The sequence below is a fragment of the Macaca mulatta genome, chromosome 20 (genome assembly GCF_049350105.2).
Source record: "Macaca mulatta isolate MMU2019108-1 chromosome 20, T2T-MMU8v2.0, whole genome shotgun sequence".
In the NCBI taxonomy this organism is placed as follows: Eukaryota; Metazoa; Chordata; class Mammalia; order Primates; family Cercopithecidae; genus Macaca; species Macaca mulatta.
Window position 1 is genome coordinate 6076166 of NC_133425.1, and position 17502 is coordinate 6093667.

At 47.6% G+C, this 17502-nt stretch overlaps 1 protein-coding gene and 1 long non-coding RNA gene across 36 annotated transcripts in view; both read right to left on the bottom strand.

Annotated features, from left to right (window-relative positions):
* Positions 1-17502, bottom strand: part of GLYR1 (glyoxylate reductase 1 homolog) — a 47686-nt gene that overhangs the window by 12185 nt on the left and 17999 nt on the right. For 17 of the 35 annotated variants that reach the window (XR_013411484.1, XR_013411468.1, XR_013411483.1 and 14 more), the window contains 7 exons: positions 13336-13422; positions 12411-12467; positions 11042-11092; positions 10877-10950; positions 6042-6141; positions 789-899; positions 9-110 (listed from right to left, as the gene is read on the bottom strand). Coding sequence is in view for 14 of the 35 variants with exons in the window: in XM_077985464.1 (XP_077841590.1) it covers positions 9-110; positions 789-899; positions 6042-6141; positions 10877-10950; positions 11042-11092; positions 12411-12467; positions 13336-13422 (582 nt within the window). In the remaining 21 variants the exon portion in view is untranslated. The remainder of the gene's footprint in view (positions 1-8; positions 111-788; positions 900-6041; positions 6142-10876; positions 10951-11041; positions 11093-12410; positions 12468-13335; positions 13423-17502) is intronic. The other 18 variants (XR_013411486.1, XR_013411470.1, XR_013411485.1 and 15 more) reach the window with 3 other exon arrangements.
* LOC144337864 (uncharacterized) lies at positions 2150-2896 on the bottom strand. The gene is made up of 2 exons (XR_013411496.1): positions 2378-2896; positions 2150-2209 (listed from the first exon to the last, which is right to left on the bottom strand). It is a non-coding gene; the product is annotated as an uncharacterized LOC144337864 (long non-coding RNA).

A 17502-nucleotide genomic window follows, 5' to 3' on the forward strand; every position in this document is an offset into this window, starting at 1 on the left:
GCTGCTACCTGGGCCAGCTCAGTGACTGTGTCAGCGTCCACTGTTGACATGTCCACGTAGCACTTCCCAGGGCGGATCCCTTGCAGCACACCACTGGGGCCCAGCACCAGCTGTGGGGACATAAGGGAGAAGCAATAGCCCAGGCTCCCAGGCAGATGCTCAGGAGCCCTACAGACCTCAGATCAGAATCCTGCTGCTGTTTTGGCTCATTTCCTGATTTCTATCAAGCTGAAAAGGGAAGAACAATGAAATAAGCAAGGGATAGAAAAGTACTTCCTGCATGTTCCCATTTATCTTTAAAAAGAATATATGTGAGTGTGTGCATTTCTTTTTATTAAAAAGAAACCCATTTAAAAGAATGGTTTATTTTGGGGGCTTCTTTGGATTTACTTGGATTAGGCTAGTCACCAGTTTAACAAGATGACTACCGCACTTGAACTTGTAAAATATACAAATACAGCGACAGCTAAATATAGAAACCTGGCACCTGGACCAAAGGCACACTCAGTCCCAAAGCTTCCAGTTCAACAAGAACACATGAAGCCTGTTCAAGACGAATTTCAGCACAGACTCCAAGGGCTCTAGTAGTATTCATTCTTTGATTGGAATTAAAGGAAGTCTGTATTCAATTAATGCAAACACCCTTCACAATGGGAAATGGCCCTTCATGGGAAATTCAGCCCCCCACATGTGGACACTCACTTGGTGTGCAGGGGAGGAGGGGAGGAGGCCAGCCAGCAATCCTGGCTGTGACCCGGAGTCGCTGAGGGGAGGGAGGGGGTCCTTACGTCCTTGGCCGCCTTGGGATCCGACACGCAGGCGAAAGTGATGTCGCAGGTTGAAACGACTTCAGCGGGGGTTCTTCCCAGACGGGCCCCCTCCTGGATGAACAAATCACACTGCAAAAGTCACAGATCCTAACGTGAGCTGCAGGCAGTGCACAACAAACATGCCAGCCAGGCCAGAGAAGCGCTGACCAGGCCTCCTGGCAGGCCTTCCAAGGCAGGAGGCTGAGGCCGGGAGCCTGGGTCATGGAGACAGGAGCCCAACTTTTGATGAAGTGCACGGGGCCTTTTACCAGCCATCTTCAGTTTTTGCGTGACAGGTGCCTAGGATGATGCACTACTTCACAAGTGTCTGCTGAAGGTGTACTGTTTCAAGAATGGGATGTGAGTAGTACCTGTCCCCAGCCCCTGCTGTGCTGTCCTGGCTGTGGCCTTGAGCTATCAACACTTGGCTGGGAACGTGGGGCTGTGGCTGGGACCCTTCCGCCTGGTGGCCATTACTTTTTGGGATGTTTCTCAACACTGTTGTCAGGTTAATAAGACTTCTGGAAGTGTCTAAAAGCACTAACATTTTGGCTTTTTTTTTTTTTGAGACAAGGTTTTGCTCTGTCACCCACACTGGAGCACAGTGGTGCAATCATGGCTCGTTGCAGCCTCAACCTCCTGGACTCAAGTGATCCTCCTGCCTAAGCCTCCTGAATAGCTGGGACTACAGGTGCATGCCCCATGCTTGATTTTCTTCTTCTTCTTTTTTTTTTTTTTTTTTTGTAGAGACAGGGTTTCACCATGTTGCCCAGGCTGGATGGGCCTACTATTTTATATCAAACTTTTAATAATTTTACGATTCACATTTATCTATATTATCTTTCATAATTCTGGCATAATTATGGTTTATAGTGGTTGACTGCAGAACACTTCACTGAGAGACATACTGTGATTTACCTAATGGCTCACCTGCAGTTTGACACTTAGCCCGCTTTCAATTGTAAAGTGATATCAACAAACACCTTTATGTACAAAACTTTTCTGTTTTAAATTTAGGTCTCCACAAGTAAAATAAAACAGGTTCCAAAACAGTTTTAAGGCTCTTAACAAATGTAGACAGATGACTTCCCAATTAGACTACGTCACTTCATAAAGAGCACCAGCAATATCTCCTGTTATGCCAGTGCCGAGTGTGTAATTTAAAAACTACAAATAAGGGCCCATAAATATATGTAAAATTCTTCCTACCTGATCATTTAACCAGTCAAAAAAGGCAATTTTTTGTTTGATGTATTTTAATTACTCCTGATTACTGAACCTTTTTTATGCCTTTGTTTCCTCTTTTGTGAGCAATTTTTTTGTCTTTTTTTTTTTTCTGAGACAGAGTCTTGCTGCTGCCTACGTGGGATTGCAGTGGTATGATCACAGCTCACTGCAGCCTCTACCTCCCGGGCCCAAGAGATCTTCTGGCCTCAACCTCCCAAGCAGCTGGGACCATAGGCAGGTGCCAGCTCACTCGGCTAATATTTTATTTTTTGTAGAGATGGAGTCTATGTTGTCCAGGCTGGTCTCAAATTCCTGGACTCAAGCAATCCTCTTCCCTCAGCCTCCCATGGTGTTAGGATTATAGGTGTGAGCCTATTCTCACATCTAAAATTAGGAGCACCCTGCTAATTTTTTTGTCTTAATTATCAAACTATGTATTTAATAAAATCAACGTATTACCCTTCTATCGTATTTGCTGCAAGTACTTCTAGTTGGTATTCCTTTCAATTTTATTTTTTGTTGTTGGGGAGTATTATCAAAAAAAAATCAACTGATCTTCTTGTGTGATCTTTATTGTTTCTAGATTACAAAGATCTATGTTAATATTTATTTTCTTCTGGTTTTCTTTTAAAAAATTAATTCTAGGCCAGGCACAGTGGCTCATGCTTGTAATCCCAGCACTTTGCGAGGCCGAGGCGGGTGGATCACCTGAGGTCAGAAGTTCGAGGCCGGGCGCGGTGGCTCACGCCTGTAATCCCAGCACTTTGGGAGGCCGAGGCGGGCGGATCACAAAGTCAGGAGATCAAGACCATCCTGGCTAACACAGTGAAACCCCGTCTCTACTAAAAATACAAAAAAATTAGCCGGGCGTACTGGCGGGCGCCTGTAGTCCCAGCTACTCGGGAGGCTGAGGCAGGAGAATGGCGTGAACCCGGGAGGCAGAGCTTGCAGTGAGCTGAGATCACGCCACTGCACTCCAGCCTGGGCGGCGGATCGAGACTCCATCTCAAAAAAAAAAAAAAAAAAAAAAAAAAGTTCAAGACCAGCCTGGCTAACATGGTGAAACCCCGTCTCCACTAAAAAAAACCAAAAAATTAGCTGGGTGTGGTGGCGCACGCCTGTAATCCCAGCTACTGGGGAGGCTGAGGCAGGAGAACCACTTGAACCAGGGAGGTGGAGGTTGCAGTGAGCCGAGATTGTGCTATTTTTTTTTTTTGGAGACGGAGTCTTGCTCTGTCAACTGGCTGGAGTGCAGTGGCACGATCTCAGCTCACTGCAACCTCCGCCTCCCGCGTTCAAGCAATTCTCCTGCCTCAGCCTCCTGAGTAGCTGGGACTACAGCTGTGTGCCACCACGCCCAGCTAATTTTTGTATTTTTAGTAGAGACAGGATTTCACTATGTTGGCTAGGATGGTCTCGATCTCCTGACCTTGTGATCCGTCCGCCTTGGCCTCCCAAAGTGCTGGGATTACAGGTTTAAGACACCGTGCCCGGCCGAGATTGCACCATTGCACTTCAGCTTGGGCAACAAGAGTGAAACTCTTATCTCAAAAAAAAAAATTAATTCTGTAGTTAACTTGGGATATATTAGTATGTGGTAGGAAGTAGGATCAGCATTTTCCCAAACTTCTAATTAGTTGTTCAGAACCAAACTCACTGACCAGCCCTTTATTATATCTCACTGATCAGAGGCTGTCCCAGGCTGCCCAGTCCTCACAGAGCCTGGTGTTCCCTGCGGCCTTTTAGTAACATAGCTTTACATCATGTCATCACCTTTGCTTGGGAGGGTTCTCCTCATTACTCTCTTTTCTGAAAATCCAAACTATGTTTCCTGCTATTCTAACAGAACCAGTGAATCATTTTTACCAAAAGTCTTTTAGAAATTCCATGGGAATATCATAGGATTAAATGGCTTTTTAAAGATAATCTTTACTAAATATGTACTCTAGATTTCCTGGTTACCCTACCCTCTGGCAGTAGCAGGGTCTCAGAAGGATATCGTAATCTCAAAATACCCTGCCAATGGGGCCTTTGAGATCCCACTCCTGATAGGCCCTCATAGTGCCAACCAAACGCCCAGCACCTGAAGCCCAAGTATCTGAGTGTATCCTTAGTGCCTGTCTCCTCCAGACCCCTTCACCTCTCTAACCACTTCCCTGTTATTCTTGAAAAGAACATCATTCCAGTGAGGTGAATTTTTACTTTGTTTAGAATATTTTAAGTTTAAATCATCAGTTCCAATACTCCCTTCAGCAATCACACCTCCTTCTAGCTCTTATCGCTGCTGTACTGTTTGTTCACAGGGCTCCCAGCAGCACCTTCCTGTGCACACATGGGCATGCCCACCCCTTTCACAAACACATGCTCAACCATATCATGTGCATTGATTATTATTATTTTTTTTAGGCCAGGCGTGGTGGCTCATGCCTGTAATCCTGGCACTTCAGGAGGCTGAGGCAGGCGGATCACTTGGGGTCAAGAGTGAGACCAAAAAAAAAAAAAAAAAGAGTTTGAGACCAGTCTGGCCAACATGGCGAAACCCCATCTCTACTAAAAATACAAAAATTAGCTGGTTGTGGTGGTGGGTGCCTGTAATCCCAGCTACTTAGGAGGCTGAGGCAGGAGGATTGCTTGAACCCGGGAGGCAGAGGCTACAGTGAGCTGATACTGTGCTACTACACTCCAGCCTGGGCAACAGAGCAAGACTGTTTCAAAAAAAAAAAAAAACACCATATATATATATATATTTTAATAGAAATTGAGATGGGGTCTTGCCATGTTGCCCAGGCTGGTCTCTAACTCATAAGCGCAAGTGATCCCCCTGCCTTGGCCCCCCAAAGTGCTGGGATTACATGTGTGAGCCACCACACCTGGTCATCTCAAGAGGCTGGAAGTTCTTAGTCTCTCTTCCTTTGTTCCATGCAGGAGTACAGTGCTTTAGTTTTCTGTTTTCAGGCCATGGCTTTTCATCTTTTCTCAGAGGAAAACTTGGTGGGAGCTGTTGCCTCTCTCCATTATAAAAAGTGATCATTCATGGATTTGGAATTCCATCTCTGGGCATGCAGACCTTTTGAAGCCATGGACCACCACCTCAGGTTGAGAACTTCTAAACTCATGCTGTCTAATATGGTAGCCACTAGCCACATGAGACTATTTAAATTTTAATTTAAATGAAATAAAAATTCAATTCTTCAGTTGTACTAGACAACTTCATGTTGTCAATGTTTAATACCCTCGTGTGGATAGACAGTGGTTACTGCACTGGACGGCAGAGATATGAAACACTGCTATCACTGCACAACGCTCCAGTGCACAGAACACCATACAGCCGGTAAAAAGAACCAAGTGGATCTATCCACAGGCTCTGTGTGAATGACACTCACTGTATGTGTGTATGTTCACATAGGCATGGAAACAAGAATGTAAAACCTAACACAAGCTATGTTAGGTAACAGCAGAGGGGGGGATTTTTCCTTCATTTTTTACCCCCTGGGTATTTTTAAATGTTTAGTTTTTATTTATTATTAATTTATTATTTTGAGATGGAGTCTCGCTCTGTCACCCAGGCTGGAGTACAGTGGCACGATCTCGGCTCACTGTAAGCTCCACCTCCTGGGCTCATGGCATTCTCCTGCCTCAGCCTCCGGAGCAGCTGGAACTACAGGCGCCCGCCACCACGCCTGGCTAATTTTTTTTTTTTGTATTTTTAGTAGAGACGGGGTTTCACCGTCTTAGCCAGGATGGTCTCGATCTCCTGACCTTGTGATCCGCCCGCCTCAGCATCCCAAAGTGCTGGGATTATAGGCGTGAGCCACTGCGCCCAACAAATGTTTAGTTTTTATAATAACATTCTAAGTTTAGGCATCTATATCTCTACCTGCCTGGAGTAAAAGCTTGGCTTCTATTCTACTGCATGCAGAACGCTGAGACAACAGGGGGAGATGTCCACCCTTAGGGTTACCCCAGACTCCCCCAACCCAACAGGCACCACCCTTGAATGCTTACTTTCTCTGCAGTGCGGTTCCAGACAGTCACTGTGTGACCCATTTTTAGCAAGTTGGAGACGATTCCACTTCCCATGAGACCAAGGCCCAAAAATCCTATCCTGAAACAGACAGAGACTGTTGAGTTCAGGGTGGAGCGGGAGGGTCAAGGTGATGATGAGTCCATGCAGCACAAGGCTTAGGGTGGGGAACTCAGACCACCAGAAACCGCAGTGTGCCAATCTACCTGCAGAGCCAGGGGCTTCATGCACATGGGTCTTTTCCTATGCCATGGTCTAAAGGTGTCCCAGGACGTAAACAGGCATTTTGAAACCCCTGACTGTCACAGAAAAAAGTATGATGTGTATGGTTCAGGGCCAGTCTCCCAGGGCAAAGTCCCCTTGTTGCCTTTTTTTTTTTTGAGACAGCCTCACTCTGTTCCAGGCTGGAGTGCAGTGGCACAAACTTGGCTCACTGCAACCTCTGCCTCCTGGGTTCAAGCGATTCTCCTGCCTCAGCTTTCCGAGTAGCTGGGATTACAGGCGTGCGCCACCATGCCCGGTTTATTTTTGTATTTTTAGTAGAGACAGGGTTTCACTATGTTGAACTCCTGACCTTGTGAACTGCCCGCCTCGGCCTCTCAAAGTGCTGGGATTACAGGCGTGAGCCACCGCGCCCGGCCTCTTGTTGCTTTGATAGAGGGTTTCAGCTCACAGTGCCATAATAGTAAGAAAGCAGACATCTGTCTTTGGCCCTTGAAGTGGCTTCCCAATCGGCCATCTTGAGCACTAGGCTTGATACCACTTTACTTTTTTATTTTTATTTTTTGAGATGCAGTCTCACTCTGTCGCCCAGGCTGGCGTGCAGTGGTGTGATCTTGGCTCACTGCAACCTCCACCCTCTCTGAGTTCAAGCGATTCTCCTGCCTCACCCTCCTGAGTAGTTAGGATTATAGGCATCTGCCACTGCGCCCAACTAATTTTGTCTGTGTGTGTGTGTGTGTGTGTGTGTGTTTTAGTAGAGATGGGGTGTCACCATCTTGGCCAGGCTGGTCTTGAACTCCCGACCTCGTGATCCACCCGCCTCTGCCTCTCAAAGTGCTGGGATGACAGGTATCAGTCACCGGGCCCGGCCTCATACTTTACTTATTTTTTGAGATAGTGTCTTGTTCTGTTGCCCAGGCTGCAGTGCAGTGGTGCAATCATGGCTCACTGCAGCCTCGACCTCCTGGGCTCAAGCAATCCTTCCCCCTCAGCCTCCTGGGTAGCTGAGACTACAGGCATGCGTCACCACACCTAGTTTTTGTGAAGACGGGCTTTTGCCATGTTACCCAGGCTGGTCTTGGACTCCTGGGCTTAAGGGATCCGCCTACTTCAGCCTCACAAAGTGCTGGGGTTGCAGGTGTGAGCCACTGTACCCGGCCCTGGATACTTCTAACAGGATCCACCACAAGTCACTGAAGCACTGTGTTTAGAGCCAGGCAACTTCCTTGACTGCATGAACCAGGACAGCAATTTTCACCTCTCTTTCCCAACTTCAATTCTCTACCCACACCCTACCTTTCCAGTCTTCCTGTTATCAACAGAGTGGGCCTTGCCTCTCCTCTCCAAAGCTAAGTCCTTCACCTGAGCTCGGAACCCAATCTGTCCCAGTCCACAAATCCCTCTCCCTATGCCTGCCTTCCCCCAAACCTCTCACCACTCCCCCAGCCCCTCCTTCCACAGGTCCTTCCCGATCCTTGTGACAGAAGCACTCCTTGGCCAGTCTCCTCCACACACATTCACATACTCTGCCTTCTCCTTCCTGCAACCCTGAGAGCTGGGGGCTGGCCGCCACTACTGCTATTTCGACATGCTTTTACAGGTGACTTTTAGCTTGCCCAAGTGTCTTTTCTTGGTTCTTATACTTCTTTACCTCTCTTTGCATGTGACAATGGTGCTAAAGAATGCCTCTTTCCTCGTTTCTGATCATATCATGTTCTTGTTTTGTAGTTTTTAATTTTATTTATTTATTTATTTATTTATTTATTTTTATTTTTTTTTTTTTTTGAGACGGAGTCTCGCTCTGCCGCCCAGGCTGGAGTGCAGTGGCCGGATCTCAGCTCACTGCACGCTCCGCCTCCCGGGTTCACGCCATTCTCCTGCCTCAGCCTCCCGAGTAGTTGGGACTACAGGCGCCCGCCACCGCGCCCGGCTAGTTTTTTGTATTTTTTAGTAGAGACGGGGTTTCACCGTGTTAGCCAGGATGGTCTCGATCTCCTGACCTCGTGATCCGCCCGTCTCGGCCTCCCAAAGTGCTGGGATTACAGGCTTGAGCCACCGCGCCCGGCTATTTATTTATTTTTTGAGAAGGAGTCTCACTTTGTCGCCCAGGCTGGAATGCGGTGGCGCGATCTCTGCTCACTGCAAGCTCCGCCTCCCGGGTTCACGCCATTCTCCTGCCTCAGCCTCCCGAGTAGCTGGGACTACGGGCGCCCGCCACCACGCCTGGCTAATTTTTTGTATTTCTAGTAGAGATGGGGTTTCACCGTGTTAGCCAGGATGGTCTCGATCTCCTGACCTCGTGATCTGCCCGCCTCAGCCTCCCAAAGTGCTGGGATTACAGGCGTGAGCCACCGCGCCTGGCCAATTTTATTTATTTAAAAAGAGAGATGGAGGGCTCTTGCTGTGTTGGCCAGGTTGGTCTCGAACTTTTGGTATCAAGCAATCCTCTCACCTCAGCCTCCCAAAGTGCTAGGATTATGGGCGTGAACCACTGCACCCAGCCTTTTTTCTTTTTTTAGACAGCATTTTGCTGTCTCCCAGGCTGGAGTGCAGGGGTGTGATCACAGCTCACCGCGGCCTCAAACTCCTGGGCTCAAGTGATCCTTCCACCTCAGTCCACCTGAGCAGCTAGGACTATAGGTGTGTGCCGCCATGCCTGGCTAAGTTTTAAAACTTTTTGTAGAGATGGGGTCTTGCTGTATTTCCTATGCTGCTCATGAACTCCTGGCCTCAAGGGATCCTTCTGCTTTGGTCTCTTAAAGTGTGGGGATTACAAGGATGAGCTACTGTGCTTGGCCATGTTTTCAATTCAGGCTTTCTCTGAGTGCTGGATGTCCCCTGCAGCTCCTCCGCTTTGACCCCCTCATTCTTTCCATAATTTTGGTCTTCTGGAACCATCTCTACAAATGGGCCCCTAATCTCTGCTAGAATATTAGCTTCTCACATTCTCCCTGTCCCAGCCTGCATTAAGTAATTTGAGTCACATGTTGAAAAAGGAACTCACCACCTTTCTCACCAAAACAGACCTCCTTGCTAACTGCTTCAAGTTGCGACTTAAAAATGAGGAGGTATCTTTTTGTCACTCATTATTTGGTTAGTGCAATAATCCCCCATGATTCTAAATTATGACAGGTGAATTCCCTTTCCTTTCATGGTGTTCTAGGAAGTCCAGTAGACCCGGGATGAAGTTTCCGGATTTTTCTTTTTTTTTTTTAAGACAGAGTCTCGTTCTGTTGCCCAGGCTGGAGTGCAGTGGTGTGATCTCGGCTCACTGCAACCTCCACCTCCCAGGTTCAAGCGATTCTCCCGCCTCACCCTCCCAAATAGCTGGGATTAAAGGCACCCGTTATCATGCCCGGCTAATTTTTGTAGAGACGGGGTTTCACCATGTTGGCCAGGCTGGTCTTGAATTGCTGACCTCAGGTGATCGGCCCACCTTGGCCTCCCAAAGTGCTGGGAGTCAAACAGCCGTGAGCTACCACGCCTGGTCAAGGTTCTGGATTTTTAAGATGGCAACTGACAGTCCTTCACACTGTGTCTCAGATAAGTTGGAAATGTGGATTAAGGTAGGTTGGGTAACAAACTGGCTGGTTCTGATGCTGGCTTCATACTCTTTACTACAAGTTTGACTAATGGGCCAATAAATGTGTTGGGTAAAGACATCAGCATTCTGTGGTCAGCCCCATCCTGGTCACATTTTTACTATTATTTAACACAATCCTCCTCCCCCTTTGTTTGCACCTAATATGCCCTTATCTCCTCCACTCTACAGAGGCAAGTTCACCAAAAATAACTGGTAGAATTAGTGATTTCGACAGTACAAAAACGTCAAGTAAAAGATGCACTGTTTTTAGTCTGGGGAAGACCATGTGAAAGGTACAAACTGGAAACTGACTTCAGCTAACTTGCTCCAGAGAACATGTTTTCTTAGAAAACATATCTTTTTGCCAACAAGACTCTGTGGAGGAGACAGGCCTACAGAGCAGGCACAGAGGCAAGGCTGGGTGCAAGTTGGGTCTGGGAGCAAGTCCAGGATCACTCCACCCACACTGGGCAGGGTGCAGGACAGCCAGCAAGTGCCCAGTGAGGACCCCTAAGCACCTTCATTTCTCTTCCCCCATCTGCCCCAACATGGCCAATTTTGGGGCTTCATAATGATTCTACTCAGCCAGTGGTTCTCACAGTGTAGCTCTGACCAGCAGCAGCAGTACACCTGGGAACCGGTTAAAAATACAAATTCTTGGGCCCCACCCGGACATACTGACTGAGAAGCCACCTTCCAGGTGACTGTGAGGCACAGGAAAGTCTGAGAACCACTAAGCCAAGTGCTCCTTGGCTCCTGAGTTCTGGAGCCAAAAAAAAAATCCCTCAGCTTATGCCCAAGGGAAACCTGACCATAGATTTATACAGCTTCTGACTCCTATGAGTCAAACTGCTCCTACCATTGTCAATAAAAGTTACAACGTCCCCCGCCCTTTCCATTCAATGCCAGCAATGGCTAGGACACAACCCTTAAAGAACCCCCCTGGGATCAACTTCCCCCCACCCTCAGCAGAACCAGAGCCACTGGAAGCCTTTTCATCAAAGGTCCTACTTTTTGTCTGTGGGTGTGATGCTGCCATTCACGGCTGTGCTGTCAGCTGCCTGGATGGAGGTGGAGCCAGTTTCCTACGGACAGGAAGCACATCAACAAGTCAGTCAGCCTGCAGTTTAAGGACCCAGGTGAAAATTAAAATAGGGAGGCATGGAGCCTACGTACCTCTTCACATATTTTCAACTTCTTAGTGATTGCCTGGTAACAGACAGCTGGCTAATGGAGGAGGAGGAAAGAGACTACTTATTCAACTGCAAGCTTAACCAGTCTTCATAATAATCCCCTCAAAGGTTAGCCCCAAAGTGGGAAGTTAACATCAAATATTTGTTTTATACTTAAGTGAACTCCAAATTTTACACCAGAAAGTTCATACACATTACCTCATTCAAGTCCCCATGCAATTCTACAAGTTCTTTTTGCTAACCATGGTGTTGAGAATAAGAGTCATAAGCTTGGAACCCACATCTATCCAACTCCAAAGCCACAAACTCTCATGAGAACCTAGCATGGCTCAGTCTACCCCATAACCTTGCAGACCTTGGGAGAGCTTCCCTCTGCATCCGCAGGACTTGGAGACCGTCTCTTGGAGTGAGCTTCAAGATATGTCTGCCATGCAATTTCATGGGGAGCTGACAGCTTACGATGTTTGCTTTCTGCCCTAAACTCTAAAGATCACTGTGAAAGTCTCAACTGCACAGCTGGCTGAATTTTAAATGCTCTTTTTGGGATATCTATCTATCTATCTATCTATCTACCTATCTATCTGAGATGGAGTCTCACTCTGTTGTCCAGGATGGAGTGTAGTGGCACGATCTTGGCTCGCTGCAACCTCTGCCTCCTGGGTTCAAGTGATTCTACTGCCTGTCTCCCAAGTAGCTGGGATTACAGGTGCGCACCACCCCGCCCAGCTAATTTTTGTATTTTCAGTAGAGATGGGGTTTCACCATGTTGGCCAGGCTGGTCTTGAACTCCTGACCTCAGGTGATCCACCTGCCTTGGCCTCCCAAAGTGCTGGGATTACAGGCATGAGCCACTATGACTGGCCTTTGGGTTTATTTATTTATTTTGAGATGGAGTCTTGCTCTGTCACCTAGGCTGGATTGCAGTGATGCGATCTTGGCTTACTGCAACCTCCACCTCCCAGGTTCAAGCAATTCTCCTGCCTCAGCCTCCTGAGTAGCTAGGATTACAGGCGTGCACCACCACGCACAGCTAATTTTTGTATTTTTAGTAGAGACGGGGTTTCACCATGTTGGTCAGGCTGGTCTTGAATTCCTAACTTCGTGATCCACGTGCCTCGGCCTCCCAAAGTGCTGGGATTACAGGTGTGAGCCACCATGCCCGGCCTGGGTTTATTTTTAATCTTAATAATGCTTGGGTCATTAGTGGGCCCATACTAGGGCTTCTCGGCTAGTTGTTCTGGGCAATATACCAGCAGAGCCTAACTTTTCAGGTGGCTGGGCCAGGACCCTGTGGAGAAGCACTCCTTGGCCAGCCCCTGACCAAGGGCCAATAGCCTCAAAGGGCAACTCACCTTCTCTGTTTGGCTTAGCAGGAAATGATGGAAATGAGGATCTGCATCTTTAACAGGCTGAAACCAGAAAACAATGAAATAAAACCAGTACCTGCCACCAAAGGTCACTTCCTTCTCCCTGGTAACCGGACTCCCCTCTGGCTGGAACACCTCTGGATTCTGGTCTCTTTTTCACAATTGTCTGGAAATTCTTTTCCCATTTTGGCCTAAGCCTTTTTATAAACAAGCCCCATTCCAGCTAGACGAAACTGGCTTTAAAGTGGAAAAGAATAAATGATTCTGCCAGGTTGGTACGCACATTGTTCCAATGAGACTGTGGGAAAATATTAACAAGCATACTTGGGCTTTATAAATTCGGTGCTTATTAGGCACAGCAGACTGAGTCACATCTATTCTGGAATTTCAGGGTTTCGGCCTACTTGTGTCTGGTACCAAGCCCTTGGGGATCTCATCTTACTGAGCATATTAAACAGAGTAGCCACAACAGTGGACCTTCATGGGCTTTCCATAATCATGCCCAGCAATAGGTGCAGCTGCACCAAGGATAACAGAACTAAACATTAAAATTGTATTTACGGATAATAGGAGGGTATTGATAAAATATTAGGGGGGAAAACTTATGGAATGATCCCTCTTTTGTGAAAAAGAGCCCTGCCCAAAATAACAAAAACCAGACATAAGTCTATAATCATCTAAATGAATGCTGAGTGGGCATCCCAGAGGACTGAAATCTGCCACCTCAAGCCTCACAGGGCTCACCCTAGAGGGAGATTTTTAATTTTTTATTTCATGGACTTCTGTACTGTTTTGTAATAATAAATTAAGCCTCACACACAAGAAAAGGACAAAAAAAAAAAAAAAAGAGGATCACACAGGAACCTCGCCCTAAGCTGCAGCTTGTCCTGCCTGCAGAAGAGCTCCTTACCTCGCTTGCGGTTGGCTGCCATTTAAACGCGGCCATCGGTCCGGCCATCATCCCCTTCACGGTACTAGACTCCGGGATGGTGAGATCCTACAGAGGGAGGGGCAGGGCATTTTAAAATCACATTCAAACCCCAATGAAATCCCTTGCAAGCTCCACAGTCTAAGTGAAAGTTCAAGCCAACCCCCAACCACTGTTCTGATGACTGACTGTCCCTCAGGAGAAACAAGCCAGTTCTTCCCATTAACACAAAGTGAGTCTTTCTTCTCAATTCTGGAAATAATGTGGGCTTATGTCTAAATTTCACAAAGATGGAGGTAATTAGAAAGCCCAAGTATGATCTGCAGTACTGTCTGCAAAGTTGCGGAGTAAATGCCATATAGTGAATACCAAACATTAAGAAATAGCAGTGGCGGCTGGGCGTGCTGGCTCACGCCTGTAATCCTAGCACTTTGGGAGGCCGAGGTGGGCAGATCACGAGGTCAAGAAATTGAGACCAGCCTGGCCAACATGGTGAAACCCTGTCTCTACCAAAAAAACCCAAAAAATTAGCCAGACATGGTGGCGGGCGCCTGTAATCCCAGCTACTTGGGAGGCTGAGGCAGGAGAATTGCTTGAACCCGGACGGTGGAGGATGCAGTGAGCCGAGATCGTGCCACCGCACTCCAGCCTGGAGACACAGCAAGACTGCATCTCAAAAAACAAACAAACAAACAAACAAAAACAACAAAAAAACAAGAACCAGGAGTGGCTTCAGCAGAAGGAATCCACCATATTTCAAAAAAACAAATAAAACCACATGGGGCTGATGAGGTCTGCTCACATTTTACAGCTATTGTGACAAAAGCTGAATTAAACTCCAGGGTAGCCGGAACCCAAGAGCCTGAACTCTCCTGAGACGGACACAGGAGAGGACATAGAGGATGTGGTGAAACGAGCAGCTCCTCTTCACGTTCTTCCTGGGCAAAGGGTCCTCTTTCCAATTCTTTTTTTTTTTTTTTTTTTTGAGACGGGAGTCTCGCTCTGTCTCCCAGGCTGGAGTGCAGTGGCGCAATCTCGGCTCACTGCAAGCTCCACCTCCCAGGTTCACGCCATTCTCCTGCCTCAGCCTTCCGTGTAGCTGGGACTACAGGCGCCCGCCCCCGTACCCGGCTAATTTTTTGTATTTTTAGTAGAGACAAGGTTTCACCATGTTAGCCAGGATGGTCTCAATCTCCTGACCTCGTGATCTGCCCGTCTCAGCCTCCCAAAGTGCTGGGATTACAGGTTTGAGCCACCACGCCCGGCCCCCTCTTTCCAATTCTAACACTGGTCTGGTCCCTCTCGACTGCTCTGATGTTACCTTGCACTCCCTTTCCCCAGTCGCTTCCTTCCAGCCACAGTGGCCCTCCTGACACCTCCTGCCTAGACTACTCCTGAGGTTTTCTTAGTCTTAGAAAATGCCTGCTCCATTCTACTAGGCTGACATCTTTAGAGCCCTCCTTGACCCCTCTTCTCTAATCACTGGCAATGAATGGGGCTTTATAGTTGGGGATCTGCCCAACCCCTTCTTCTCACCATCCAGGCTACCAGTATCTAAGCTCAGGCCATTGCTGGCCACCTGGACAATTGCAAAAATAAATCTCCCGGCTTCCACTCACAGTCTAGTCTCTACACAGCAGCCAGTCATCTACCAAAAGAGCCAATCAGATCCATGACACTTCTCTGCCTAAAACTGGCTTCCAGTCTCACATAGTAAAGCCACGGGCTTCATGAGCATGGTCTACAGGGAGGGTCTTGCAAGTTCTGCCATCTCCCACCCATCCCACGCCCATCTCCAACCTCAAGTCCTATTTCTTCCTCCTGTCACTGCTCTCCAACTCATTAGCATCCTGCTAGCCTTCCACCCAGGCCCCAAACACACCAAGCATGTGCCTGCCCTGGCTCCCTTGTGCTACTGGGAACGTTATTCTGACAGTTATCTCCTTGGCTCAGGCTTGCTTTAGGACTCTGTTGAAATGTCACCTTATCAGAGTGGCTTCACCTGACCTCTCTGTATTTTTGCCCACAGAACATGATGCTGATGTGGATCATAATGAGAAAAAATGCTTTCATAGGGCTTACTACATGCTAGATGTCACTATAAGTGCTATTTTATATGTACGTTCTCATGTAATTCTCACCCCTTCATGAAACAGAACTACTATGATCTTTTTTTTTTTTTTTTTTTTTGAGATAGAGTCTTGCTCTATAGCCCGGACTGGGGTGCAATGGCGTGATCTTGGCTCACTGCAAGCTCTGCCTCCTGCGTTCAAGCGATTCTCCTGCCTCAGCCTCCTGAGTAGCTGGGACCACAGGCACATGCCACCACGCCCGGCTAATTTTTTGTGTGTTTAGTAGAGACGGGGTTTCACCATGTTAGCCAGGATGGTCTCCTGACCTTGTGATCCGCCCCGTTGGCCTCCCAAAGTGCTGGGATTATAGGCGTGAGCCATTGCGCCCAGCCCTATTATTATCTTCTTCTACAGAATACAAAACTAAGGCACACAGAGCTTAAGTAACCTTGCTTAAGGTCACCGAGTCAGTCACTGGTGTGGTAGATACAATTTATTTATTTGGAAGCATAGTCTAGCTCTGTCACCTAGGCTGGAGTGCAGGGACGCAATTAGGGCTCACCGCAGCCTCAACCACCTGGGGTGGGAAGAAGTGATCTTCCCACCTCAGCCTCCTGGGTAGCTGGGACTACAGGTGTGCGCCACCATGCCCGGCTAACTTTTTCTTTTTCTTTTTTGTAGATTTATTATTTATTTGCAATTATTCTTTTTTTGTAATTTTTAATTTTTTGTTTTTATAGGGTCTTGCTATGTTGGCCAGACTGGTCTCGTTATAACTTCTGGCCTCAAGTGATCCTCCTACCTCGGCCTTCCAAAGTACTAGATTATGCGAGTGAGCCACTGTGCCTAGCAGACTGACAGAATTTGGCTCCAGGGTCTGTCATATTAGGAGCACATCCTAGGAAAGCAAGAACTCTGCCAGTTTCGCCTACTCTACAACCCATGCTGGCATACAGTCCAGGTTCAATTGTTACTGAAGGAGCCTTGTCTGACTTTTATACTGCTTTCTCTCCAGGCATCTGGCCTATGGTAGAATTGCTCAGTAAACATTTGTTGAATTCAGAGGTTTTTGGGGGAAGAGAAAGGCCCAGCCCAGAGCTGCTCAAAAGAATATTCTGCAATGATACAGGGCGTGTCCTATATCTGCACTGTGTGATAGAGCACGCGCCAGTCAAGTGTCACTGTGGAGCATCTCACACGATAGGATGATGGAGATGGAGAAGCTGCATTTTAACGTGTATTTAATTTAAATTTAAATGGCCAATTGTGGCTGGGGCAGCACAGCTGTCTGGGGAGGTGCAGCCCTAGGAATTGCCTAAGGACACAATGACCCAATGGGAACAAGGAGGAGGCAGCTTGTAGCTCTCAGTTTGGCACTAAGGAAGGGCCCCAACTCCTAAACTTCTGCTCCTCGTTTGAGTGTGGGATTCTGGGAGAGTCACAGACCTGACAGTGCTACTTTGATCCAGGTGGGCTGTGCCCAGAGTTCATCCCCAGAAAGAGGGTGGGTAGGCACTGCTGGGGTACAGCACTTACACGCAGGTCCAGACACAAACCCAGCCTTTCCCTGCCTGCCTCCGCCATCAAGGTCAGCCTTTTCCATTAATCCTCACGGGGCAGGAGATTATGTCCCGGAATGGCACTCAGCTGGGCTTTGCCCAGTTATCAGCCTATTTGGCTGCTCGGTGTTTCTGAGAGGAGCTCGACAGCCAGATGACAATTACTACAGCAACACACACACAAACACCTTCCTCTGAGACTACAGGATATATCACATTTAAAACGCACCAAAATTCCAAAGCCCAGGCACCGATTCCCTACCCGTCTGAAGGTGCTGAACTGAAACGGCTCTCCGTCCTGTACCACTTGCCAGCTCTGTCCCCTCCTGCTCATATGTCCTTTCACTATGGGCCAGGCCAAGCACAAAGAACAGGTAGGAAGGACACCTCGAAGGGTCAACAGCAGCTAGAGCTCCTGGACCACAGACACACCTGGTTTTATTATGCTTTGTTTTATTGTGCTTCATAGGTATTGCACTTTTTTTTTTTTAAAACGAATTGAAGGTTTGTGGCAGCCC